General features: G+C 35.3%; 1 protein-coding gene across 1 annotated transcript in view; it reads left to right on the top strand.

Annotated features, from left to right (window-relative positions):
• Nucleotides 1–821: 821 nt before the first annotated feature.
• CEP128 (centrosomal protein 128) overlaps nucleotides 822–27,806 on the top strand; it is a 103,665-nt gene continuing 76,680 nt past the window's right edge. The window contains exons 1-11 of the mRNA XM_063160173.1: nucleotides 822–941; nucleotides 2,384–2,541; nucleotides 3,899–3,985; nucleotides 5,399–5,525; nucleotides 6,470–6,591; nucleotides 9,656–9,747; nucleotides 10,454–10,526; nucleotides 17,346–17,462; nucleotides 24,428–24,514; nucleotides 25,991–26,065; nucleotides 27,283–27,415. Coding sequence (XP_063016243.1) covers nucleotides 2,398–2,541; nucleotides 3,899–3,985; nucleotides 5,399–5,525; nucleotides 6,470–6,591; nucleotides 9,656–9,747; nucleotides 10,454–10,526; nucleotides 17,346–17,462; nucleotides 24,428–24,514; nucleotides 25,991–26,065; nucleotides 27,283–27,415 — 1,057 coding nt within the window. The 5' untranslated portion in view covers nucleotides 822–941; nucleotides 2,384–2,397. The remainder of the gene's footprint in view (nucleotides 942–2,383; nucleotides 2,542–3,898; nucleotides 3,986–5,398; nucleotides 5,526–6,469; nucleotides 6,592–9,655; nucleotides 9,748–10,453; nucleotides 10,527–17,345; nucleotides 17,463–24,427; nucleotides 24,515–25,990; nucleotides 26,066–27,282; nucleotides 27,416–27,806) is intronic.

A 27,806-nucleotide genomic window follows, 5' to 3' on the forward strand; every position in this document is an offset into this window, starting at 1 on the left:
GCGCCAAAGAACCGGGGGACTCTCGGAGCTGGAGTCGGGTGTTAGTGAAGTTCCCTGCGTGCCCGGCAGGAGGAGGATTCCCCGAGGGCATTACTTGCTAATGAACAGTGCGAAGGAACCCTTTCTGTGTTGTGGTGCTGAAGAGTGCTGGGAGCACGGTGTGACAAATTGATAGTAAAATGGGGTGCTGGTCCCTGAAGGCACGATGGTGAAATATCATCTTCCTGTCTTTTTCCAGACTCAAATACAAACACTGAAGGAAAGGGCCTTTCAGGTGTCCTGTTGTTCCTTTCTGAAATTATTATAAATTTTTTTTCGTTGTGCTCAGTCTTAGCTACAAGGCTTCAACCATTCCTTTAACACTAAGTTAGTTACCTAGTGATAGATTAGTCTGTGTGGAGCTGAACAAGTAAAACAATTGAGGAATAATCAGGTTGTGTACACTGACTTTTATCTTTTGTTTACTTGAGCTGAAGAGCTTGACGTTGAGATTGTCAGCTCTACTTACCTGGCAGATCTCTTGAAAAGTCCTCAGTGAAGCTGAAATGCTCTGCTTCCTACAGAAAAGGAAAATACTGAGTATTGATGCTTTTCATCAGTTCAGCAAAGGTTATGATCTGCTTGGGTAGAACTAAAAACCAGTAAGAACTAAATGACTCTTACTGTCAAGTAGGGCATATGTGCTGAAATTAGTGTAGCTTTTTGGGAAAAGTGATAAGCTTTTTTTGTTTGTTTGTTTTAATTAATAGGCGGATGTGCATATGGAACATTTCTACAAATTTCTACTTCTTTGTGATTTTCTTTAATCCAAAGTGAAACTTGCGCAGTTCCTTTAAAAATGAGGATATTGCCTTATGTGAAACAGCTTCTTCACCTTAAAAGTACTTGTGGTTCCTTTTAGGTTGCTCATGAGAACAAAGAGGAATGCTTAACCATAAATAGTAAGTTTTCTTCAGACAAAATGTCCTCCTTATCCTGTGCTTTGTTTTATTTTTACCTTGATTACTGCCCTTTCTTCTATGCTTTGGCTGTATGTATCTTAATGGGCCTATTTTTGGACAGCTGAAAATAAACCCATTAATCTTTCATGCTGTAAATAATTATTTCCCTTTTTTCCTTCAGTTGTTGCTTTTCAGTAGTTGGGGCTCTTATGGTTCAGTCTACTTTTTTATTGGGTTTTGCTGATTGTTTTTTTTACCAAATTGCAGTAAAGCCAATATTATTCCATGTTATTATATATACCAGTGTTTATTTTATTTTTCTTTGTCTTTGAAAATATCCCATAATTTCTATTTCCCAGTGTTTAGTGTTTATTCATGTTCAGTCTAATTAAGACTTCATTGCAGCTGACTAGAGTGAGGCACTGGAATAACAAATTCTGATACTGTTGGTAAAAATGTGCTTTAGTGAGGTGAGGTAAGAAGAGGAAAGATGAGTTAAATTCACCAGTTCAGTAAAAGAAGGAATACTGATATACTTGAGCACAGACTAAGCATGTTGATCTGCTGTTCTTTCATGTTTGAAAGGTTTTTATCCACCTTTGTGGGGGACACAAACGTGCAACCTTTTGAAAATAAAATATAAAGACTTGGAAAAACATCAAGTTGCCTCTATATAAAATATAATACAAGATTTGAATCCATCCATGGTTTCTTTTGTAAATTTCAGCTCTCATGGCTAGAAGAATGTCATCTTTACTGTGACTTTTTTGTTGGCTACAGGGGTTCAAGAGTTTGCTAGTCTATTTCTTCTTTCACCAAGTCATTCCATGACCTTAAGGCAAACTGCTGCAGTGTATAATAGCTTAAGAAAAAATTTCGATCTAACCTACCTTTTGAGGGTTGTTATTTTAATCAGTTACTATGTGATTTTACTATACTAAGCACAGCTGTCTGTAGTTTTTAATAATTTCACCCATCTGATGATTGTTGACCTATTTTCCCTCTATTTTGCTGTCCTTGAGATTTAGCAATCCCCATTCTGGAGACAGCTTAGTGAGTAGTGTGAGGTAAAGGAGAGAGTGGTTCTGCACACCAGGAAGATTGATGAAACATTGATGTTTTATCACTGTGTTTGGGAGGGGAGAATTTGCTTTGGGCTGTGATTTGATCATGGATACTGAACATTTGGAAGCAGTGAGGTTGCATATTTTGATTTAATTCGCTCCTAAGAGGCTCTTCCTTCTGCATCTTGACCCTGCTTCAGAGTGGGAGCAAAGGCAATAACTGAGGAGCAGTTGGAAGATCTGCTTCAGAAGTACATCCTGCTGACCCAAAGCAGAAAGGCAAATGTCATCTGAGTTTATGAAGTTGCTTTGGGAATGTTGTGCAAGATTTCAGTTACAGACAGGAATTAACACACATTAATTTTTCTTCCTGCCTAGGCTTCAAGACACTGATGGCAGATTCATCCAGTGATTCAGACAACTTATTTACGGGTCGGGTTGGAAGGCGGCCTTTGAGAGCATCCCACAGCAGAGCTCAGAACTATGGTGCTGAAGAAGTTACAGAGAAGATCCATACTTTAGCAAGCACTTTGCAGGTAGTTTACAAAATACAACTTTAAAGTATTTATAGAGCCTGCATTTCTGTAACACAGAGTCAAATTTTCATTTCTAAAGTTGTGGAATGTACTGTACAGATGGGAAACATTGCTTTCTCTGCAAACTCAAACTAAAGATCTTTTGGGAAATAATTCATACTGCTTTTGAGTTGAAAGTGTGTGGCTTGTTGCACTTCTATACAGTTGCTGTTTCACACAGTAATAGAGTGTTGTTAGAAACAATGATGTGTTGGGGAATATTATTTATAAAGTGAGCAAACTGAGTAAGGGCAGATCAGCTTTGTTAGATTCTCACAAAAGGCATGAAATTTTCTAGCAGAAAGTTTCAGCCTTGTCTTGGTTGTCTTTGTACTCTGTAACATTTCCAAATTTCTGACAGATATGTAAGTGGTCAATTCCTTCAGGAGACAGCTTACATTTCAAATATTTTCTAGATGTGAAAAAGCCCTGTGAGAAGCATTATTTCTAAACTTGTAAGAGAGCAAGAAAAAGTGGAGGGTGTAGAGGGAATATCTGTTTTGCAAATGGAAGGAGACATTCAGCTATCCTGACACCATTAGTGCTGGAGAATTTATTCCCATTCTACTCTAGTTGACAGTTCTGACTACCTAGAGTGGGTGGGTGTATATTTTATTACTTATTATTTGGGTAGAAATATTTTTTTTAATATATGAGAAGAGAAAAATCAATATAGAATGGTAAATTTAAAATTTAAAACTTGTTATCTGGAAAATAAACATCAATCTAGAAAAAATATAATAATAAGAATACAGTCTGACTACTTTTTAAAAGGGATTCTTTGGTATTCTGATTCTGTCAAACCTCTAGCTGCTCTTCTGAAATTCTGATTTTAAGCAAATTGCTTTTTGTGGACTGCTTTTCAGCAGATATTCCATCTGATCTAGCTGTTTATCTGGTCAGAAAATACTCATGGAGTGACCTTACCTAGTGTGTTCACCTTCAAAAACTTGTTATTTCTCAGATAACTATTCTGTTCTACAAGCAGGTAATGTTAAGATTGTTGGATTAAAAAGTTTTTTCTACAGAATGGCTGAAACTTAAAAAAAACTTTTTATTTGATGCTGAGGCCTTGCTGTTGTACTGAAATTACAGAATCTGGTTGGTTTTTTTTTTTCTTCTTAATTTTCCTCCCTTTAGCCATGCTGTATCCCTTCAGATTCTGGTTTACTTGAATAGGATTTTGAATGCTTAGATCCTTTAGAAAGCATTTGTGTTTCAATTTAATCTTAGTAATCAATAAGAATAAAGGCAACAGTAATGTTTGATTAGAGGAAGTTTCTGTTTTGACTTTTTTTCTAAACCTTTTTTGTTTAAGGATACCAACAGAAATCTAAGACACGTTGACCATTTGCTAGGACAATACAGAGAATACAACAAGGAACAAACCAAAGCAATAACAACTGTGAGCAACTTTCAGTTTATCTTTTTTGGCCTTTTCCATTAGTAGAATTCATAGCTGAAAACTTGGTATTAATGGACAGAATATATAAGGAGTTAAGTAGGTGTAAACAGAAACTTCTAATATTTATTTGAGCAAACTAAATCATAATGTAGTAATATGTTATGTAATGAAACTCTGACAGGTTTTGTAAGCTTGTTACTTCTCTGTTTATAAGCACCCAGTAGATTATGTTATGGTGCTATGCAAAGTACAAGATGTGTAGCTGAAATAGAGCATTAGGGAGCATGTTTCTTTTGCAGGAAGAAGTGGTAAGATAAAAGCTGAATGACAGCAGGGAATGAGATTGTGATCATACTGGTGTAGCTTTTTTTCCTATCATTCTACAACAGTTTCTGGACCTGTTGACCAGCTTGCTCTAAATTGCAGAAAGGATGCAAAATTCTAAAATTAGTCTTCTCATTTTAGAAACTCAAACTTGTACAAACTTGAAAATAGGTGTCTTAGAGAAAACAAAACAAATTAATGCTGCTAGGGCAAGAGAGGATTACAATTTGGTTACGAGCTGCAGCAGGTGCTGCCTTAAAACAGATACATCTGAAATGTAGAATATTTTACATGTGAAGGTAGAGTGAAGAAGCAAATGTGTAGAAAAGAAAGCTTTTCTTCAGAGAAAGAGATCCAACACCATATAATTCTGCAGGAGTAAAACATCAATTTAACCAATATACATACAAGCCAGTATAAAAGCTTCTCTTAGAAAAAGGAGAACCTTTAGAAATTGATGTTTTGTGGATTGTCAAATAAAGGTGTAACAAGGCAGGTGGCTAAGAACCAAAGTTAACAAATGCAATTGTTAAAAAAACGAGATGTAAGTTTGAGAAATGAAGAACTAATTTTTGAATATAGCTAGTTCTGTAGTCTTAAATTGGGAATGGCTTCCTTTTCCTGGAAGTAAAACTTCTAAAAATAGAGGTTTCTGTAAAGCTGCTTAGGGAAATTTGATAGCCATGTAAAATTGATTCCAGATAGGGCTGGAGGAGGAATTCTGGTAAAAAATAATTTCTTGGAAGTTATTTTCTGAATTTTGTAGAACTGTTAATGAGCATTGCTGGCAAATAGTCTTATTTTGGTTGTAGGATATAAACTTTTGAGTTTTCATGGTGGTGCACCATGTGGTGCACCACTGTTTTAAGAAACTTGATATTTGAAGCTGCCAGTGTTGGAAGCATGTTTTGCTATATTTACTGGAATGTGATACATGAGATATTGAAGAAAAGCTGTTATTAATTCATAGCTGTAATTGGCTTAAAATAGCTTTTGTACTCTTAATGACTTTTAAATAAACAATATTTTCCATGCTTTTTAAAAAACAAGTCTGTGTTCATATTTCAATAAGTTATAACTTTTCTACAGTTGAAAGAAACACTGGAGCAATCTATAGGTCAGTTGAGGAGCCAGCGACTAACACGAAACTGTGGAATGAGAAGTGCATCTCTCTCAAGCTTATATCCCAGTGACCTGGAGGGAGAAGGAACATCAGGTAAAATACTTGAAGGGCTTGAGTATGCTTGAATTATGTCATATGGCTGTGCTATGCAAAAAGGAAATTAGGAAAAATGTGTAGAGATGGTCTTATGGAAAGTCATCGTTGATGACTTAAAAGAAACCGAGTTTAGAAATCTGGGAGACCTGCATTAAGTTATGCAGTTGTTTATGTGGTAAATTTTTCCAGCTTTGTGTTTCTGTTAGTATTTTCTGCCGGCATCCCAGGAGATCTAAATGAAATGTTGATTCTTTCAGCTGAGGAAATTAATTTTCCACTGCATGAGTTGTAGGTGCATACAGGTTAAAACTAAATCCAAAAGATATTGCAGCTTCTGAAGCTTGCTTCACAGCAAAAAGGGAATTTAAATTTTAAATGCATGAGATTATGGATGTTTGGAAACAGTGGAAAAGAAAAAACAGAAATTATTTATGATACACAAAAGAGTAGGGTTTTTTTTCCTTGTATATCTCACAAAATTCATTAGTATTTTGGGAAAAGGTATGTTTGGGAGGAGTGTTTCTTTTAGAGGTAGTATTAAATATATTTTAGCAGAAAGCTCTAAAAATTTAATTTCTCTGTAAAAGCTGTGAAATATAATAGTTTGAAGATCTGATAGATTCATGTGGAGGAAAAAGTGGTTGGTTGGGCAAATAAAATTTGAGGCAAAACTACTCCTTGGAGAAAGAATTCCTCTTTCTGGAATACTTGTATGTCATGGGTAAGAAATGTTTAAAGTGAAGAAGAATCCTGGGAAGAGCTAAGAGTCATATACATGATAGGTAATACAGGTAATTCAGTAGTTGTTTTGTCTGTAATGTGACCTAGAAGGATATTGTCAAGATGAAATAAGCCTTTTTTGTGAAGCAAAATGCAGAATTTCCCATACTAAATTTTGTTTTCCTGCCTTTTTTTTTTTTTTTGTATCATATCTCCTGCAGCCAACCACCACTTCCTGCCCACTTCTCCTCTCAGGGATTACGGAGGCGCACAGGGCAATAAGCACCGAAGGTCTCGATCTGCAAGTATTCGGTTTGTCAGCGAGGCAGACAATGTGGAGCAGGTACAGAGCACTAATGGGAGCTGCTGTTCCAAACAGGCAGTATGTTTGCTCTTTGAGAGTCCAAGAGTCTCAAAGACTCTTTGCTTTTACATTAAATGAGGTGATTCTGAAGATGCAGCTAAGAATGTTTCAGTTATGATTTGTGCTTTCAATGTTACCTGCTTTTTTCATTAGGCAGTAACCTCTTGTATCTGTCATGGAATTTCGTGCAAATCATTATAGAGAAAAAGATGCAGATGGTAGTGGTATCAAAAGTAAAATATGAAAATAATCTTCCTACTTTTTAGGCTGTCTAATGACAAAGAAAAATAATCTCTGAGTAGCCTGTTTAGTCTGGAGAGTACTGAGAGGGGATCTCAGTAACGCATATCAATATCTCTAACATGGGTGTCAAGAGGAGGGTGCCAGACTGTTCAGTGGTGACCAGTAGCAGGACAGGGAGCAATGGCCATGAACTGAAACACAAGAATTCCACCTCAGTGTGAGGAAGAGCTTTACAGTGAGTATGGCAGAGCAGTGGCACAGGCTGCCCAGGGAGGTTTTGGAGTCTCCCTCTGGAGACATTCAGAACCCACTTGGACAAGTTCCTGTGTCACCTCTTCTAGGTGACCCTCCTTTGGCAGAGTGTCACAATTGAATCAGGAATGGATGAATGAGTGACACACTCCAGATCTCTTCAGGAGGCTAATAAATTTATTAGGAACCCATTCCTTCTTATACCCTGTTCAGACACAGATGGACCTGACTGGTCCTTTAATCAACACAGCTCACATGATTGGCTAATTAAGGAGACACCCTTTGGTAAACATCTTATGGGAAAACAACTGTTCAAAACACCAGCTGCAAGGCTGTTTTAATTCTTTCTCTCAGCCTTCTCAAAACTCCCCAGAACAATTCTTGGGATTGTTTATCTTGCTTTCTCTCTCTGACCAGGTTGTCAGTATCCACAGCAGGGGGCTTGGATGGGATGACCTCCAGAGGTCCCTTCCAGGCAGTTAACTCTCACCTTTGTGCTGAAGCTCAGTGAGGCTGTGAAGGGGGTTATTCTGCTTTAGCTAATGGTGTAGGGTCTCAGTGCTTTTGCTTTTAGTTCAGTGTAGCTTGACTTGATTTTGAACCAGGTAGTTCTTTATCTTAGTTCTTGGTCTGACATGTGAGTGGGATAATTTGAGCCTGTGTTTCAGGGAGATGATGGGAGGAGTAGATGTATGTGCCACAGGTAATTTTCATATTCCTTAACCTGTATCTGCTTGCAGACTTCAGAAAAAATAAATTAATTACCTTAATGGATAAGATTATAGTGTTTCTGTTATCCTACAGGTAGAGAGGAGATTTCACTACCTGTTTTTGCTTTTTTCAGACAGGGTGGATAGACTTGCTTGAGTGAATCTGTGTAGACTAATGTTAAAGAAGCTGATTGTAAGGTATTCACGTTGACTTTATTAAATCAATCTCAGCTTCCAAATAATTTTAAACTTAACTACAACAAGTTTTCTCAGTTGACTTTTTGGGAAACGATAGAAATTTTGGACACTTATTTTACCCTGTTTCATTGTCTTTTCAATCAAGTTCTCCCCCTATTCCTTCTTCTCCCAAGGTAAGTGTAGAAAATAATCCTTGGAAGGAAATATTATATGGGAATCTCCTCCCAACCATCCAAAATCCCTAGGACTATTTTAGATTATTTCTTGATATTCTATAAATATCTTGGAAATTTTATTCAAGGGAGTTCCTGCAATGCATACTGAGTTCTTAATATTAAGTAACTATGTAGGCAAATAGCATTTTTTTCTGGTTTTGATGATAACTGCTGGTTTATGTTTGTTCCTTATTCTTGCTTTTCAGTGGGTGAATGTGGCCTTTTTCTTGTCATTAACTATTTTGTGAGAAGAATATAGTGCTTTGAGGAATGGTAAACTAGAAGTAGCCATTGATCATGATTATACGTAGAAATTACACCAGAGATAAAGCTGTACTGCTTAAGTAAAGTTGTGGCTTTTTCTTTTTTCTGCAACCACTGTTCTCTTTATTCCCATTCTGAATTTTTCTGACTGAAGTAATTTTTCAGCCAAATGGTCTTTTAACTCATTCAAGTCCCTCTCTTTCTTAGCACATACATGTTGAAAATACAATGTGTTATTTCAAAGTCCTTCAGGTCAGGTGGGAATTTATGGTTAATCACACAGGGGAGGTAGTAGTGCCTGTGTCTGAATGTTGAGGGCAGTCAGCTTGATTGTGGAAGATCCAGGTTTAAATCTAGGACACAGAACAAAGGAATGTTATAAATTAGGTTTTTTCATAAAGATAATCCTGGCCATGGAATTGTTGACATCAATAGGTTGCATTAGGATGGATTAACTGTCACTTTCTGTTCCATGAAGAATGAATGACCTGTTCATTTTTTTATTTGCTCCCTAAAACTTTGATGATAAATGAGGAGCTTGCTGAATGGGGAGAATGGGAGGTTTTTCAGAAAAAACCTCCTTTGTCAGAAAGTACTTTTCAGAAAGTAGATGGGTGGTTTTGTTTTTTGTTTCTTTGTTGGTTTTTTTTTTTTTCCCTGAGGTTTGAAAAAAAAGTATGTCAAGACTTGGGCAAGGTAAAATATATATTCTTGGTAGATTATTATGCTGTTCTGCTTGTTTCATTTCAAGTTCCTATGTAATCTATTTATAGTAGCATATATAGCTGGGCAGAACTTTGTTTTACCAATACTTGTATCAACATGAAATATGTCTCTCCTGAACATTACTTGTTCAGATATTTCAATTTGCTTTGCATTGAATTGAAGAGCTGGTATAGTTTGTAAGCTCTGAACCACATTAAAAAAACATAGTTAGGAAACTGCATTGAGCAAGTATTGTGAAGGGTGAGTTGAAACAGAAGTGCATAAGCCTCATCCAGTCATCCAGGCTCAACTACAGTACATGGAGTTTTAGTCTTTCTAGGTTATTTTTATCTGGTTTATTTTAAAAAGTGTGTAATGTGTAGATATCTATTTTTGAAATATCACAGAAAAAAAGGGTTCCTAAGCCTTGGCATAATTTGTGTATTTCATTTACAGCTGCATTCTTTCCACCAGTCTCTTCGGGATCTCAGCAGTGAACAGGTTCGCCTGGGAGATGACATCAGTCGCGAGCTTTCAAGAAGAAATCGGTACAAACAGAATAAAACTCCGTGTGGAGAACAGTGTGGAAAAAAATTCTAAAAACTCTTTTAGTTCAGAAAATAATTTTGTGGAGAATGAGTGATTGTGCAACATGTAGATGAAAGCAGGGTTATGAACTGCTTGTTTTATGTCATCTTCTGCAGTATTTATAAATGTTAATAACACCTACTGATTCCAAATTGTATAAAAATGGGGCTTTCCTCAGCTTTTTCAAATATATGCACAAAATAACAAGGTCTAGGGATTTTCTTTTATTATAACTGTGCTCTTAGTTTGTTCTTGTAACTGAGTCCCTTCAGGGCAAGCTCTCCTGCAGACCGTAATGTATGTACTTTGTCAACATGTGGTGCTTTGTTCAATAGCAATAACAGAAGTTAGACTGTTAATTCCTAGTAGGAAAGGACTGTTCAAAAGGACTGTGTAGATGTGTCCATAATTTTTTACTTGTTGACCTGATACCTGGCTGATACTTATATGCTCTGTTTCTTCACTTGAGGAATGGGAATGCTTTTTATAATGAATTTTCCACTTGGGGCTTGTTTCTCATTATGCTATAAATTATTATGAATTGGCTATAGAACAAATTGAGGAAGCAAAAAGTTCTGGGGGGAGTTGTTGCTGTTTAAAACTATCATGGGTGCTACTTAGCTTCTACACTGTAGAATGTTGTCTTACTTATATTTTTCTATGAAGGACTGATGCTGAATTAAGAAAGACTCTAGAAGAATTGTCTGAAAAACTCACTGAGTCCCAAAGACAAGAAACGGTGAGTGTGACTCACATGAAAAGGATTATTTTAATCTGGTATTCTAAACAAGATGTGGGCTTCTAGTTTAAAGTATCTGTTGGTAATTGGTATGACATACTGATATGTATATCTGAACATGATCTTATTTGGGTTGCTATAGGTTGTTGAAATGTTACCCTTTGATGATGAAATCAGCAAGGCAAGTTTTATACTTCAGGTGCTTGTTTTAAGTACAAATGTTTTGCAGGTGTGTGTATTGTGTGTTTTGCTGTTTCAAAATATACAGCCTTGGAGAAAGGTGCATTTTAACTTTGAACATTGGTTTGAATGCCTATAATTGTTCAAGGTACCTTTGGAAAGATACAAGCTTTCCCGTGTTAAGATGATAAATACATTTGTTTCTTCTTCCTTCATCCCTCCTTCCCTGTTCTTTTCAATCCTTATCATCTGTGTAGCAAAATGGAAGGAGTCTCTTTGGGCTGTACTCTTCTCTAAAGGCTTCCTGACGAAATGTAGCAAAGGAGGGAGGACAGCCGTGACAGTCTTTTCTTTTTTGTTTCCTGTATCTGCTGGAAGCAGACTAACTGCACTCTATGTTACTTAAATCTGAGAGAGATCTGCTATTGAGATCGAAGTCAAACATCATATTGCTGTAGGAACAAGAGAAGTTGAGAATCACACCAGTAATAAGTAGGTGAGAATCCTGTAGGTAGCTCTTGACACGTAGGACTTGTGTGTATGCTTTATGTAACCATTTACTGTGATACTAGTAGCAAAGCTGACTTTCCAGAGCAGGTGTTATACGTGCATATTTTCCTGTAGGTGATTCATCTTGCTCTAAAATTGCATGAATTGGTACTAAATGCTCTGCCAAGGGCTGTAGTGGTGTGTTTGTCACTGATAACAATATCATTGGCGTGGACCACTTGTTGGTACCAGCAGACTTAATAAATATCCTTGTGTAAATTCATGCTACTGGATTAAATTGGAGATTGATTCAAGAGACACTATCTGTACCAGTTATGTTCTTGATATGGTAGGGTCTATCAGGGAAAGAAGACTTGCCTTGACAGCCTTTGTAGAAAAATATGATGGGATTGTCTTTGTTAGAATGTTAATTTTGATTTCTCCTAGTAGCCTGGTAGGATAAAATAAGTTTATCTGATAAAGAATTCTTGATAGTTGGAAAATGCTGTGTTTTTCTTGTAGCAGACTTCTCAGTATACTTACTTTTTTCTCTTCCATGTACCAGGAATTAGCAAACTCAATTTTAACCAAGGTGGTTCTCAAGAAAATAGCTGCTACAGCTGGCTACATTACAACTGTTCAGTGCCATTGCATGAGAGAAACAAATGTTCCTCAATCCTCTGGAATGGAGGCATGCACTGTCTGTTCATTAATGAAAGAAATAACTAGCTCTTTGACCTCCTACACTACTCAGTGCAATACAGCAAGTAGGGTTTCAAGATATGAAATTGAAAGTTACATCTTTTGACCTGAGAGAAGCAAAAACTGAGAGAGGTGAGGTATAACAAGGAAGTCTTCTGTAGATTGTTAATGGTAAGGGCAATATCAGAAGAGTAAGTCTCTTAATTGGGAGGGAACGTTATAATGCAATAAAGCTATGAAAACTGAAATATTTACTGATATTCTTTTAGTGAAGACACAAATGCTGCAGTAAGCTGCAGTGGGATGATTTTTATGTGTAAGACTAGTAAGAATTCACCTGGAATATTCTGCTCATTGCTGATTGCTGATTTTATGAAGAACATCATAAAGCCAGATGGAAAGAAGACTGGAAAGAGGAGAGGGGGGGAAAAAGAAAAAGGGGAAAAATAAAAAAGGCCACTAATTCAAAGACTTCAAAAAGACAGAACAATAGCTGTGATTCAGTTTGCACAAGAAACAGGTCATTAGGAAGGATCTAGCCATGTATGATGAATGCCCAAAAAGTGGAAGTTTACTGTACAATATAAGACAGTCATCTAATGATAATTTTGTACAATAAAAGTCTAATCACCTCTGAGTTAGGAGCTTCTTGGTCTGGAAGTGATCTGTCTGCTTTCTGTACTGAGAAATAATCCCTCTGTGGATTTCTTTTTTGAAACTTGTCCAGTCTTTATTATAACTTGCATGTCTTTATGGTCTTGTCTCATAGCAAGGGGTTCTCAAAATAGATTATATATTATATGAGGAGCTGCTGCTTTTTTTGGTGATCTGGTTTCTTGGGGTTTTTTTGTGTATATGTGTTTTGGTTGATGTGTTTTGTCTTGGGTTTTTTGTTTGTTGTTGTAGGGTGTTTATTTGTTTGGGTTTTAAATCTGATTTTTCATCCCTAATTTTAATTTGGGAGGTTGTTCAGTTTCTTCAGAGGCTTTTCAGAGTGTTACTTTTTGGGCCAAAAAATTCTGACTTAATGCACTATCGTGTCCAGCCAATTCCCCACCGCTTAAAAAGCATACTGGTAGCAACATTGTGCACTGCTGCTTTGCCAGGGCTCTCCAATCCTAGATGTGGATCTCTTGCCCTTGTTCAAAGCCTTCTGATCTCCTATTACCTGATGAGGCTGGCAGAATCAGTGAGATGAGGTAAATGCAAAAAAGGGGAATTTAGTATGGATATTAAAAATAAAAATAACTCTCATGGTATGCATAGCAAAGCATGCATGAGATTAGAGTGCATGTAGAAACTAGGGTCTGTTATTGTAGATATTTGACATCTTTTAGCATGTGTATTCATTTAGGAATTTTTCTAATGAGATTGCTTAATTCAGAATTGATCGTCATTGGTGAAAATGAGCTGGATAAGACAAAATACTAAACTTCTTTGTGCAAAGTTGTTTGGGAACTTTTATCCTTAATGCCTTTAGGCTTGGGAGTGTTTATCACCTCAGGCATTGCCATCCATGTATTTATATTCTGCTGTATGATTCTTGGCAATAAATTTCACAGGATGAGCTCATGGTAGAAACATTCTTTTCGGTTCAGTGTCCTTAAGTCCTTTATTTTTTAGAGACATATATCTAAATTCTTGCAGTTTGGTATATTTGGTCCTGTTTGAAAATTGCCTGAATGTAGATGTGTGATGATAAAGGTTAAGTCACTACAGTTCTTCTGAGTCACTAGTTCAGGATTTATTTTATAAGGGTTTATGATTCTTAGAGCCTTTTTGATGCTGCATTTGAGTACTTTAGGAGTCATACATCACAATCACAGCACATTATTTTACTTCAAAAGAGAGCTTTTCCATGCCAATATAAAAAACAGATGACATTGAAGGTGGTGACTCAAGCATAGCTGGGTGCCTGTTTCAAGTCAACCACTCTTCATGGCCTTGTACTTGAGAGTTTATGTGCAGTTTTACTAAAAAGCCTTTCTGGTTCTGCAACTCTCTATATCAGAATCTCTTTCTTACCTAGACATTTTGTGAGATTCCTTTGTTCTTGAAAAGGGTTTGGATGATCGCTAGACAGGCATATAAGCAATTGAAAGAACATTTACTTACTTTATGGTTATATAAGATAGCCCTCTTGGATATTTTGTTGCAATTGCTTGGATAGATGCACATCTCAAATAGCCCAAGATGCTGATCTTTATACATAAAAAGCAACTTCATCAGAGCACAGTTTAGTTAAAATTAAGTAGATGCTTGATTGAGGTGGTGCTGTTATGAAATGATGGTAGACTGTCTCTGGAAGAAAACAGTGTCAAGTGAAATTGGTCTTACATGGAGTTACTGTGGTTATGATACCTCAGAGAGCCAGGATTGTTGTCAGATAATGAACTATTCCTCAGAAGATCTGGAATAAGGAATTTTCGTGCTGCACTGGTGACTTGTAAAAGGAACACATATTATCATTTGCCATGAGGGAGAAGTTTAAAGTTTAAAACAATATTTAAAGTTCTATCTCTGAAAATAGTTTGCTCTTTTGTGATTTTAATACTCCTGTTTCAAGTATGCATTGATGATAAAATGGGTCGTAGCAAGAACAGCAGCAAAAATCTGTTGAAATAGATTTCTATTAGCAGGACTTTTGCACTAGAAATAACAGTGGAAAGCTGAAAAACAGGTCAGAAATTCAATAAGTAGGATGGTGCTTTTCGTACAGTAAGCATCCAGCATCTTCCATGAGATTATATTTAGCTGCATGACTTAAATGTCACCCTAGTTTTACAAAGGACATGCTGTTCTTTGTGTTTAATTGTGGGGGAGGGGAGGAGCTTTTTGATAGCAGCAAAATATATGAAAGCAGATTAAGCTACCTGAAAGCTGGAGTGGAGACACAGCTCTAGTATCATCATTATTATTCAGATAGTCTGTTGCTAAAAATGCATGCTTGAAATCACATTCTAATATGTTCTGAATGCAGTAATTTAGTGCTAGTATTTCGTGTCATTGTGTAGGGCCTCTATAATCTTTGTACTGTCCTTTGGTGAAGCGCTGCTCTACACTAAGCACTAAGAATTTTGATAACATTCAGAGGTCAAGATACAGTTTCATGGTAGAGGTGTTGTTCTCAGTCAGGGTCATTTGGAACAAAGGAAGACAAGTATGTTTTTAAGTTTACTTTGCAAGTACTTCTTAATAAATTAACTGTTTCTAATTTCTTTTTAATCCCTACTGTTATATGCTGCAGGCTCTGTGACAATCTTAGAAAAGTCAGAGAGGCTACAAAAACAGGGAACATAATTCTCATGGGACATTAAAGCCTTGCTGTAGTGCAAAGGTGTTACCAATACCATACCAATATAGAAAGTATGGGAAACAAATAGGAGTTATAAGTAGCATCAAAATGTTTGATGGTTTGTGTTGGTTGTGGGGATTTAATTTTTTTTTTAAAGAGGATTATGTCTGTAGCTGAAATTTCCATGACAAATATTATGATATATAATCCATCTTTTGTAGTACCTTGTTAGAAATAATACAACAGTTGTATCCTGAAAGTGAGTTGAAGGAAGTCAGAGGCAAGGCAAATCACCTCATAAAGTTACTTTCTTACTTGTTCTGAGTTAGTGATAATTTGTAATGAAATCTGAACTTTGCAGGAATCTAAAGCCTGTCTAGTGCTGCCTTGTGTTCTGTTATCTGCTGTGCATGCTAGACCCATGACAGTGAAAAAGTTACTGAAGTCTCCTTTGGGATGTCATCTTCAGGGGTGATGTTACTTTTGAATCTTCTGTCAAGTCAAAATTGTATGTTTTCTTTCTTAATAGTGCAATATAATTAGTGCACTAAATTAGTGCTTAATAGCACTAAAGCTATTAAGAAAGTGCTTCATTGAAAAAGGTGCATGAGAGACCTGAGAAAGCTTCTGTCTTCAGAAACACATAGTCAAAACTTTTTCAAAAAATGTTAAAACATTACTCTTTCATTTCTTTATGTTAGATATGTATGGGGGGAAAGATGACAGCTTATTGCTTGGTTTCAGCAAAGCTGTAGCAAGTTTAATGACAGTGTTATTTTCTCTTCCTACTACCTAGTATCATTGTTTCTGTTAGCTGGAGTATTTTATGAATTCTGAGAAGTAATGCTAAGTGGTACTTGTCAAAACAAACATTGCCATGTGGTCTTTTTCTTTTTTTTATACATTAGTTTTTAGTAAATAATTTTTCTGGATTATGACTGCAGAGCTTTCATAGCTTCATGAAAGTGTGTGGTTTGATGCAGTACCAGGCATCTTCCGATGGTTTTAGGAAAAAATACAGTATTCCAGACTGCAAGCTGACTGTTCATCTGGCTGCACAAACAAGAAGTGTTTTCTGAGAGATGTATTCTGTTGTAAAGAAAGTGTTTTGTTCATCCAGCCTTGTGAAGCCCAGATTATAAGTGTAGCCTTGATTGTGTTTCTCTTGCTTACATGAATTGTGTTGCTTGTGGTAACACTTTCTATGCATGCATATGCCTAGTCCTAATAGAAGTGTGCTTAACAGGGAAAGATGAGAACTTGCTCATCTCCTCGTACATCAAAAGCTAATAGTCAAATGGTGCTTTATTTTTTATCTCTTTTTATCTCTTTCTCTTTTTATCTAATTATAATTTGGTAATGGATATATTGTTTTCTAGTGTTTTAAAAAAATTAGTTTTAAGGTAGGGAGGAAATGATACATAAATATTTTTCTTACTAATCTCTAATGAAACAAATTTAATTTGCTGCCTCAAGAGGGTGCTGTCTGCTAGCAGCTTGAATTGCCAAAGTGAAGTAATTCTGGTATTCTAGTCTGATTGAACTTTTATGTTCATAATCCAAGTTGCTTTAATAAACACCTGTTGTTGTTTGTATTAGTTTCTACATGGATTCACAAAATACTGGGGAAAAAGCTTAAGTGATGTAATTATTTTGTGTTGTTACACTCATTTTCATGTATTTAGTTCTTGTTTACAACTTTTTACTCACAGATTTTGGGTCCTTAAAGAGGCAAACATTGGTCTGTTTTGCAGGCTGGAGATATGAAATAAATGTCCTTCCAGAGGTTAATCAGGCTTGTGACAGAGTAGCTAAGACTTTCGTATTGCAACTTCACATTAGGCTGCTCTAACCTTGATAATGAGATATTTAACCCTTGAGTAGAGCCACCACTGTAGAGAAAAATATGCATACACATACAGGAGAATCCTGCCAGCAAGATAGCAGTTTGGTTCCCTGCCTGAGTACTTCTGGAGTACTGACTGCTATAACTAGTTATTTTCTCTACAATTCTAAATCTGCTCTAATAAAATACAAATGGTGTTCTCTTTTCATTTTGTCCCATGATCTATTTACATTTTTGCTATTGATATTTTCACATGTATTAAAAGGCACACTAATTTCCAACAGCATGTGTTTTTTTCCTTGTGAAGGTATCAGAACGAGTAGAGAGGAGACTTCAGGAGATAGAAGAAGAGATGCGTGCTGAAAGACAGCTCGTAGAAAGGCGCCAGGACCAGCTGGGCCATGTGTCTCTTCAATTACAGGAGGTATGAAATGAAAGCTTCCCTTGTAGCTTGGATTTAGTTATGAATGTGTTGCATTTGTGAGCCTGTACCTGTCAAATTGGCAGAAGTGCTCATATCTTAGGCACATGTTTTAGCTCAGTCCAGCTCACATTGTTTTGATGATCAGATAATACCAAGCACAGTCTCTGTCCTTCATTATATTGTCTTGACTATATTAGGACCTTTTTGGTAACTGCCACAAATCTTCTAACAACCTACCCCCTATGCCCTTCCTGAAAACCTAAGCAAACAAAAGCAAGTCATTACCTGGGTTTTTTCAATTAAAAGTATAACTTTTATTTTCTGAAAGGTAAACTTCGCTTGCTCATGCAAATGAACACTTACATTTATTTCAACAAGCAATCTAAAGCACTGTGTAGTGGCCAGACAACTTTTCAGTGCTTTCAGTTTTATTCAGCAATACCTGATGAAATAAAAATTACTGTTTAGGAGACAAATAGAAATGTTTAGAATAGAATTTAAAGTTTGGGACAGCTATTAGCTTTTTTCCTTCTTATTTTAGAAAACATATGAAAAATACTTCTTTTTGATTTTACTTCTTTTTGGAAAATCTGTTTCTTCACATAGAGTGACTTATTTCACTCCACTTAAGATTTGCAATGTTATCTCTATCTGTGCAGCAGGATACTAAAATTGAAAAGAAATATGTAATTCCTTGGTTTTCACTCTTAGTATTTGTAACATAGCTTTTTGGAAGGCTTGATACTGTGTGGTGATACTGAGGAACCTTGTTCATGATGCTACGTATTTCGTGTAAAGCTAGAGACTGTTCAAAGATGTCATATTTTAGAAGATTATATGCTTTTTTAAAAATATAGATAAAAAGTAACATTTATCAAAAGGCTTGGGATCCTTCTGCCAGTATTTCAGAAAGACTTTTTGTTTCATTTTCCTTCCAGTTCATGCCCTGTTGGGTGAGAAGAACTAGTGTACTGACTTTCAGTTTTCATCACTCTTTAATATGCCTATGTCCACTTCTAGATTCTTCAGTTATGTCTTCAGGCTGGGGAAGGGATGCTTAATGCATTGGTGTGATTGGATAGTGTTATCTGCAGAATGGAACATTCTTATTTTATCCTTTTAAACGGAGGATGTCTTGTGTTCTCTAAAGATACATTGCCATAGTTTCCTTAGAAAGAAAACTTGAACTCAAGTGAATGGGTTCAAATGTAGTTCAAAGAATTTTCATATGATCTTTCATAGATCATGAGAATGATCATAGTGTGTGTGATCATGAGCCTCCAGGTTGGGTGCCTTTTATTCTTGGTAGCTTATCTTTTGAATTTCATGCAAAAAGAATATGAAATACTGAGTACATCCTAGACCTTCTATTCCCTTGAGGTGTCCAGCTGTGAATTAAGATTTTAATAGTTTCTTCTGTAAATTCTATTTTATTTTTGTAAATTATTTTTCTTGAGGAGCACCTTTTTAAAATACAGTTAAAGTTGCTGTATTTTAGAAAAAACATATTTGAACTGCCTTGTGTACTTTTGCATAGCCTAGTGAGAATAAAGTAAATAAATATTTTGCTACAATTGTTATTTGGATGAAACATGTTTCTGTATAATTTTGAGCTTGTTACTTTGTTACTCTGTTTATTGTCCTTTGTAATTCAAATAGTGAGTTAGATGGACTCTAAACTCTGACAGTGGCCTCAGTCTTGTGGTAATCATTGCACAGACATAATGTTCTATTGAGGTCTACTTCGGTTTTCATTTATTTCTCCAAGATACTTCCCAAGTAACATAACTGGGAAGGAGGGTAATGTTTGGACTGAGTTTTGAAATCCTGTCATTAATACAGCCTGAATGATTTACAGAGAAATACTACTTAAAGCATTTGTGGCTGTTGAATGATATAATTTTTTCATTAGTTTGCCTGTTACAGATTTCAAATGAAATAAAATTTTTCTTTTGCATGTGATCAGCAGTTGCTCTAATTAAGAAATTGTGTGACATTTGTGAGGATTAAATGCTATTGTTTTTCAGTGAAGTGCAGTGCCTGTAACTGACCACTGCTTGTCAGTGTTTTACCGTCTTAAGAGAATCACCTTCCTAAATTGCAATTATTAAATTATATATGTGCAGGATCTAACACAACATGATACATTTATTTTAGCCTTTCTCTTGTCTGTCTTTTCTCTCAGTTTTTTGTATAATGTGCAAACTTCTGATTTGCAATGTAGTATTACATATTACTATAAGCATAGACTGATTATGAACCAGGAAGATATCTACATGTATACTGGCCATTAAGAAAGCTTGATGTATAAAATGTTTTATCTTTAAGTTTTAAATTTGCATTTTTGTTTTAAATCTTTAACCTGTCTGTGCTGTGTGTAGTCGTAAGAAACCTATTTTCTGCACATTTTATGTCTCTTTTACCTTAGTGTGTATTGGTACATTTAATCAGCAATTACTGCAAATTAGAAAATAGCAATTAGCAAACAAATTCATGCAAATCGTATTATCGTAATTTTTACTATATTCCTGATATAAGTATTTTTCTGATTAGAAAGAACAACCAATATTCTTTTCTTGCCAGGGGTATTGACCTGTGTGAATTGCTGTAACAACTGAATTTGTTGTGTAAATGAAAACTATCTTGAGATCCTTCAGCATTTCTTTTTTTTTATATATGAAGACACCATCACCTCTTACTTTTGTTTGCATTTTTACATCTATTTTCTAAAACAAGATCAAGTATCATTCTTAAAAATGTTTTCTTTGCATTCTTTTCTGTGCATTGGGTGTCCTGGATGGCTTTACAAAATTCTCTGCTTGGCTTCTTGGACTTCGGTGAAATGTGTCTGTGTGTTCATGCTTGGCATGCTTTAGGTAAACAGATTCATCATTATAGAACCTTTTGAATCCACTGACTGTGGTAAGGCAGTGACTGCAGTTATGTCTTAAGCTAGCAACTTGGGTAGGCCAGGAAGCATTTTTTAACTTTCTCCTAGTGCAACTGTACACTTAGACTCTGTTTGCCTCCCACTGCAAATACTGTGAACTGCAAGAAGCTGGTGGACAGAGGGTGGGGTAAACTGATGGTCAAAAGTCTTATTGAACAATGTTTTTTGCATTTCTTTATCACTGATATTTTTAGACAAACATAAACTTGATCTGTGCTCTAAGCCACCTGGATATTTTAGTGCATTGTTGATACTTGCTCTTTGGCTCTGTGCTATGCCACCTGTGGCCAATGGTTTCTGTTTTGATTGTAGTTTGAATCTGACTCGTGCTTGGAACATGAGCAAGTCTCATACATATCTGTCACTGAAATAGCTAGGTAGTCTCTTTTTAACTGCCTGGCTGGTATGTTTAGGTAGCATACTTGGAGTCATGCTAATCACTAATGTAGCAAGTTAGGGAAAGTGTTTTCATTCAGATTAGGATGTGGTACATTTTTGCCTTACTTTAAATTATAGCTTGTGGCTGTTCTGTTTGTATGTTTGTGATAGTGTGAAACACTCACTGATCAGTCTCACTTTGAAAGAGCAAGTTTCAGTTTGTGGTCTGTACACAGCTTTCAAAAAGTCTGGTTTTATTTAAAAAGAAAAAACAATACAGCAAAACCAAACTGAGACCAAAACCCAAACCCTAAGAAAAGTTAGTAGGCTTAAGTTGTTGTAAATGTTATGATTTGCTCTTGAGAGGTTACCATATGTTGGAAAGATTGAGAACTTGAGTTGTTTCACAATCATCCCCATAGTTTTTCTCATGTATAAGAAAAATGAATCTATGAAGCAGTAAGTTATGATTTTGAAGTTTTGAGGTTCAACAGATATTCAGTGTGTATGGATGAGGTATGCTCAGTTGGGGTATACCAGTTACATTTGTATTCTAATGCTGTCTTATGCTGGTGAGCTCTTTATAAAGACCTATAAGAATAGCCCTCCTTGGTAAAATCAAAAGTTCATCTAGCCTGACCACCTAGCAGGCAGTGGAACTCGTGGCTGGTGCTTTCCAAAGCCATGCTGTGAAGACCTCTGTACATGAAAGTTCTTTGTCTCCTGTGGCCTCCAATATACCTGCCTCCTCCAAGGCCTCATCAACCTGGTCAGTCTCTTCCAGACCAACCTGGACATGAATGCTTTCAGAGGAGGATCTTGGTAGGAGGATCCTGCTGACTGTAGGCCTGGTCCCATTCCTTGGTGCTTCAGCTTCTCTGGGCAGTGTCTGCCTGCTGTTTGTGAGCCATCAGGGAGGAGTGTGTGCTTGAACTGATGTCCTTAGCATCCTTTTCCTAGTTCCCATTTTTGACATTGGACTTCCTCAGCCCCTTCTTTGGGGACAGCAAATGAAATCAAAGAATCAGCTTGATCTTTAAATCTGTTGTTTGGTTTTTTCTGTTACCCCTCCCAAGAAAAAGGTTATATAGCGATCTTTAGTGGAGAAAAAATGAGTGTGGCCTAAAACAATAGGAGAGAATTATTTTAAAAAAGAGTACAGAAAGGAGGCAAAACACAATTAACTTTTACCTGTACAATTTCTGAATTGTCAGTAAGAGCTGACGTTTGTCTGGCTGTGCATGATCAGATGTTTCCATTGCCCCATGACATTTTGATTAACTGCTTACCTGGCACATACTGGTACAATGCAGGTTTCACACTCCAGGCAGTGCACATGTAGTATGTTTCATTTACTGTAACATTACTTCTTTTTTGCAGTATTTTAACTCTGGGGTATCTATCTATATCTCTCTATATATATGAGCTGTTATTTTCCTTAAAATGAAATGGCTATGGGCTATTTTTACAATATGCAGAAAATAAAATGGAAAGTTTTATTTATAATATCAGTTATAGTAAAGGATGCATTTCTGTTTGAAATGATTCCTCTTTAATAGCCTGAATATCAGTCAGTGAAGTTGAAATGGCATATTTATTTCCATGGTTTCTTCTGGGAATTAGGATGGGCTACTGATGCAGAGATATTTTTTGCTTTTAGCAGGAATAATTTTTGAAAATTTTACTAGTATTCCTGAATCCAGCCCAGCTGTAATGTATTCATCGTGATTCTGACCTCTCTAGCCAAATTTGTACATGATAACATGTGCGTTTGGTGCTATGTTAATTATTAATTTAGTGCCAAAAATCAAATTGGCCTAAATTTGACTGTCTATAGCAAAGCTTCTAATTTTGCTGGTAAAACTGATGGTTGACTGCAGTTAATAGACATCATATATTCCAATTGAGCTGTTCTGAACCGATACTTCTTGTCATTAAAAATAAACAAAGAAAAAAATGCAAACCAAAACAAAAACCCAATGAACTTGGGTAATGCAAAACAGCATTAGCTGAAAAGATGATCTTAGGCTTTTGTTCATGTTGCTTTTTGGGACTTCTCTCAGGAGCCTTTTTGAGTAAAATGTGTGCAGTGTTGAGTTTACAGTTGACTGGAATGATGGATTTAAATCTCTACTGATTACTTAGGAAAGTACCTTAAATGTGCTACAGTCTTCTATTATCTGATTAGGGATCAGTATGACTAAAAGTATAACTCTTTATGTGGTATAGTCTTTTCAGTGGCATAGTTTTGATTGATGTCTTCCATGGTCTCAGATTTTAATGTAAGCTGTTCAGGCAGAAGAGTAATCCAAACTGTACTGAAACCCTTAGGTTTTCTGAGGTGAGGTTGTAAGAGGAAGCTAAGTATATAAAGCCATTTATTTTCTCCAGAAAGCTGCTTTTAAAGCCAAAACTTCTAAAGCTGAATGCCTGGCCTCACTGAAGTTGATTAATATCTTGTATTCTGTTTTCATACACTGAAATTGCTCTTCAGTGTACAGCGAAGAGAAAAATGTTCAAAACTGAATGAAATGGCACAATTTATAGGGACAGATTTCAAGGAAGATAAGAAGAGATTTTCCAATAAATGTAAAATGAAAATGCTGCTTGGGAATGACAGACTGGGAAAAAGAAATTTCTTTCTGGAAAGGCTGTGCATTTTTGTTGTTTTTCTGTTGTTGTTTTAGCAAGTAATTATGAAAGCAATAAATGTACTTATGTTTCAAGATATGGGATGAAAGTAAAAGATTTGTGCTCAGGTACCTAATTAATTGATTGGTGACTAGTGTGAAAAATGCTTGGTCATGTTGTGCAGATAAAAACTGTGATTTATGAACAGTTACAGAAATTCATGGCAAGTTATCAGTGTGTGGCTACTGATCTCTTTCAGCTGATATTTCTAAGTGATATTTAAAATGACCCAATGTGATTTTAGATACTTCAGTCTGAGAGGGAATGGGAAAAGTCTCCATGGAATTTTTCTATTTTTTGTTATTGTTGTCAAGGAAGGGCACATCAATGTTGGTAATTATTGATCAGGAAAGTTTCAGTTGATTCATTTGTAGTTCTATGGCTTTAAGCATCTGTCCAGATTCAGAAAAAAATAACCTTTTCCTTTTTTTGCTTTTGACTTCTCACACAACCTTATGGTAGTGTTTTCTTGACCACAGTGCATTGAATTTCATAACATGCACACTTTATGTTAGAGACTATATTATTTTTCTCTGATGTGTGCACAGCTAGTCTGTAGGGGATCTCTTGAGCCCTTTAGACCTTAATCTAAAGGTGTTTGGGGTCAGCTTGAGAGTCTGGAGCTCTATACATCGGAAGGATGTTAGTGCTGCTTTAGACGTTGTGTTTGTCCCTGATCTCTGCATGGGTGTGTTTATGTATGCATGAACTTATATTTATCTTTTCATAACAATATACATTGGCTTTACATAGAAGTATTAGATGCAGACAGAAAGCATTTGTCAAGATCTTCTTTCTTAAATTCTTTATTTTTAAAAATTTAAAAAAAATTTATTTTAAATTTTTTTTTTTTAAGATTTTTAAAATTCTTTATTTTAACAACCTTGGAATGATGGCTTCTGTAAATTTTGTGATGATGTTTGCAATATATTTTTCTCCTCTAAAGGTTTTAAGGAAGCAAGATGTTAAAGCAGATGAAACAGAAGAACTCATGAGAAATAAACTTGTGAAATATGAAAGTGAAAAGCACCAGGTAAGACTTAATTTTTCCTTTTTGTTTGATTTTAAATGAGTGTATAGTGTCATCTGTTACAGTATATGCTTTCTTTTTCTGAGAAACCAGCAGAACAAAACTTTCTTTACTCTTTAAGAATTCAAGGTGTGGGATTTTTTTCCTGCATCAGAGGCACTGTGAATATAGCTATGCTCTGCTTGTGTCCCTGCTTCAAAGCTCTTCAGTTATAGTATGTTACTTCTAATGGCTCTTCCATCCTGCCAGGCAGACAGATTTATAACTTGGACATAATCCTTGATTTCTTTCTCTACTTTGTCTCTGAATTTGTATGTAGTCTGCTGTTTCTTATTTGCAGCAGCTCAAAGCAGCTTTTTTTCATCCCTGCAACTAGCTCATGCTGGTTATGTTGCACCATAGTTATTATTAATTACTCTTACTGAACTGTTGCCATATTTCACTCTTTCTTTTCTTGTATTTCTATTCTAGCAGGATGTTAGGGCTATATTATGCTTTCCTTGGTTTTTTTTCTACTTGCATCAAGTTTAGCATCTTTCAAAGGTATAACCCCTTTATGCCAAGCCTTTATGTAGTGTAGTGTTTTATGTAGTGTTTTATGTTATGTTGTTCTCTTCATTCCCTTAATGTTGGTCCTGTTTACTTTGCCCATTTGCCAGGCTTTCAACATCCTCCTTCAGATTGCTATCTCAACAATAACAATTTCTGCTGTCAAAACCTCTATTTATTTCCAAGTGGATCTTTGAACTATTTATGGAAGAAGTCAAAAAATATTTTGAAGCTTTTGCTTTCATTTCTTTTTTCTTTCATGGTCATCGATTTGATCACTATTTCTGATTACACATTTTGAATATTATGTTTTCCTAAAAACTTCCAGTTTTATTAAATTTAGGGCACTTCAATTTCTTAGTCATCTTGTTTCCAGAATAATTCAAATACATCATCTTGCACAACACGGAAACCCCATAGATTTTACCTGTTACAGTTCTACCAATGCGTGTCATCTTTAACACTTCTAGGAATAAACTACTTACCAAAGGTGACTTAAAATATTAAGTCATTATTAATTTTGAGTTTGAAAGTATGTTTCAAATCCAGGGACTATGTTTTTGAAACTTTGTTAAAACTTATCTTCCATTTTTTTACTTTAAACCCAGTAAAAATTTAATTTTGTGATTTTTTTTGTTTTGGGTGATATGAATTATTTTATATATTTATGAATAAATTTATATATTTATGGAAAAATTATAGACTGTAAGTAAAATTCCCTTTATGTAATTTAAATAAATATTACAGGGATTTAGTACAAATGAAGGTTTACTTAAAATTTTGGACAAATAAAAATATTGTATATATTATACCACATTTTAGATAGATGCTTGTATGGAGGAATTTGTGTCAAAATTAAATGGTAAAATACACTTAAATATTACAATGCCTACATTGCTTTTCTTTTTTCATCATCCTCTGAAATGCAAGCTTGAGCAGGAATTGGAGCAGTCCCGGAAAAAGTTGAGTGAATCTGAAGGCAGTAGAGAAGCTCTTTTGCATCAGGTAACTGCTTTAGTGTGGTAAAAATCCTAAGGTTTTCATACTAGGTTGTGTCTGAGTCTTTTTGTTTAGTATTCTTATCTCATACTCTGATAAAATGGTTTTATGAAGGAAGGCATGAGGTATAGGAAGACAGGTTTAAGTGTGTATAATATGTGGACTGAGCTCGTTATACTTTTTCTACTTTTCAAACTCTTATGTGTATATGTTCATATGTATTAATTATAGTAGTGATAGTAATGGTATGTTTTCAGTACATAAATGCCTTCTGTGAAATTTCCTTTCATAATATGCTTTAGAACTACTCCTATATTAGTAATCATTGTTCTGCAAAGCATGTGCTATAATTGGTGAAATCAGATAAATCAGTGACCTAGAGGTATTTGGTACATTGTAACATGCAATAAAAGTAAATAATTACCTGAAAAAAGTATCTAAAGTGTGCTTTAAACAATAGCTATTGATGCATGTATGATTAAATTCAAAATTTGTAGGAATTTGGATTATAACTTCAGAAAGAAGTCCTTTCTCCTAAATATCTTTCCTTTAGAGGGACTGGATAGAAAGACTGAAATAACTAGGGAGGGGGCAATTGGCATTCTTATCTTTTAGCATTAGTTGTTTGTCTTGTGTATCTAGCAGAATACTAGTTTTGAGTTAGCTATATTACTGTTTTGAATTTAAATAATTGTAAATGGCATATAGATTAATATGAAAAACAGATATTTTTCTTCAATTCAACTTTAGCATGTTGGATTTTCTCTATTTTCCTACATGTCATCTTTGTAAGTGCTATACTATATATGATAGAAAGGAAAATGTGAAGACCCCTGTGTTTCTTATGAAAAAATACATTGAATTTTTAAGGAGCACAATTTAAATAAAACATACTCTTTATTAAATTTGGATAGACATTTTCACTAGCTATGAGAAAAGACAATTGCAACATATAATATGGTAGCATTTTGTTTGGTCTAAAGAAATTAATGCTCATCTGTGGTCAACATAAATTAAAAGGTTTCCTTTAATTTTGATTAATCAATTTATGGCCTGTAATTGGGAAGTAGTTTGTCTTTTTGTTTACCATCTGCAGTACTCTCAAGATGTATTTATAAATATTTTTTGTGTGCAATATTTTTTTAGTGTTTAATAGAAGTATGCTATTTATGTTTTTTGTTCTGTTTTTCATTAAACATTTGATGCTTGTGCATATATTTTAGATTGAGGACCTTCATTCTCAGCTTTTGCGAGCAGAAGAGGACCGTGTGGAATTGCAACATCAAATCTCTTACGCTGCTATGCATCGCCAGAGCTATCAGGATGCACAGGATGATGACAGGAGAATTAGAGCAGGTACAGCTAATACTTTGCACTGGAGACCTGCAAGCTAGTTAGTGGGCATGGATATTCATTTTATCTTAGAGTTGCAGTCTAATTCTTCTATTGTTTTGACAAAACCAGCCAATTAATTCCTCAGATTTAAGTTAATACATATTGGCACCTGAATATTAACAGACAAATAGCAATGACAATCAATTTATGATAAAATATTTTGACTTGCATGGTTAAAACCAATGAGACAATTTCAGCAAACTGAATGGTGTTTTTACAGAAGAAAAACATGCTTTATTTTTAAGTAATAATTTTCCAGAAAACTGGCATGTCAGTCCATTTGCAGTTTGAATTCTGCCATCTTGAAAATGATAACATGAGTCATTGATTAGTTAGTTAATAAGGCTGATGA

Source organism: Melospiza melodia, chromosome 6, assembly GCF_035770615.1.
Source record: "Melospiza melodia melodia isolate bMelMel2 chromosome 6, bMelMel2.pri, whole genome shotgun sequence".
Taxonomy (NCBI): Eukaryota; Metazoa; Chordata; class Aves; order Passeriformes; family Passerellidae; genus Melospiza; species Melospiza melodia.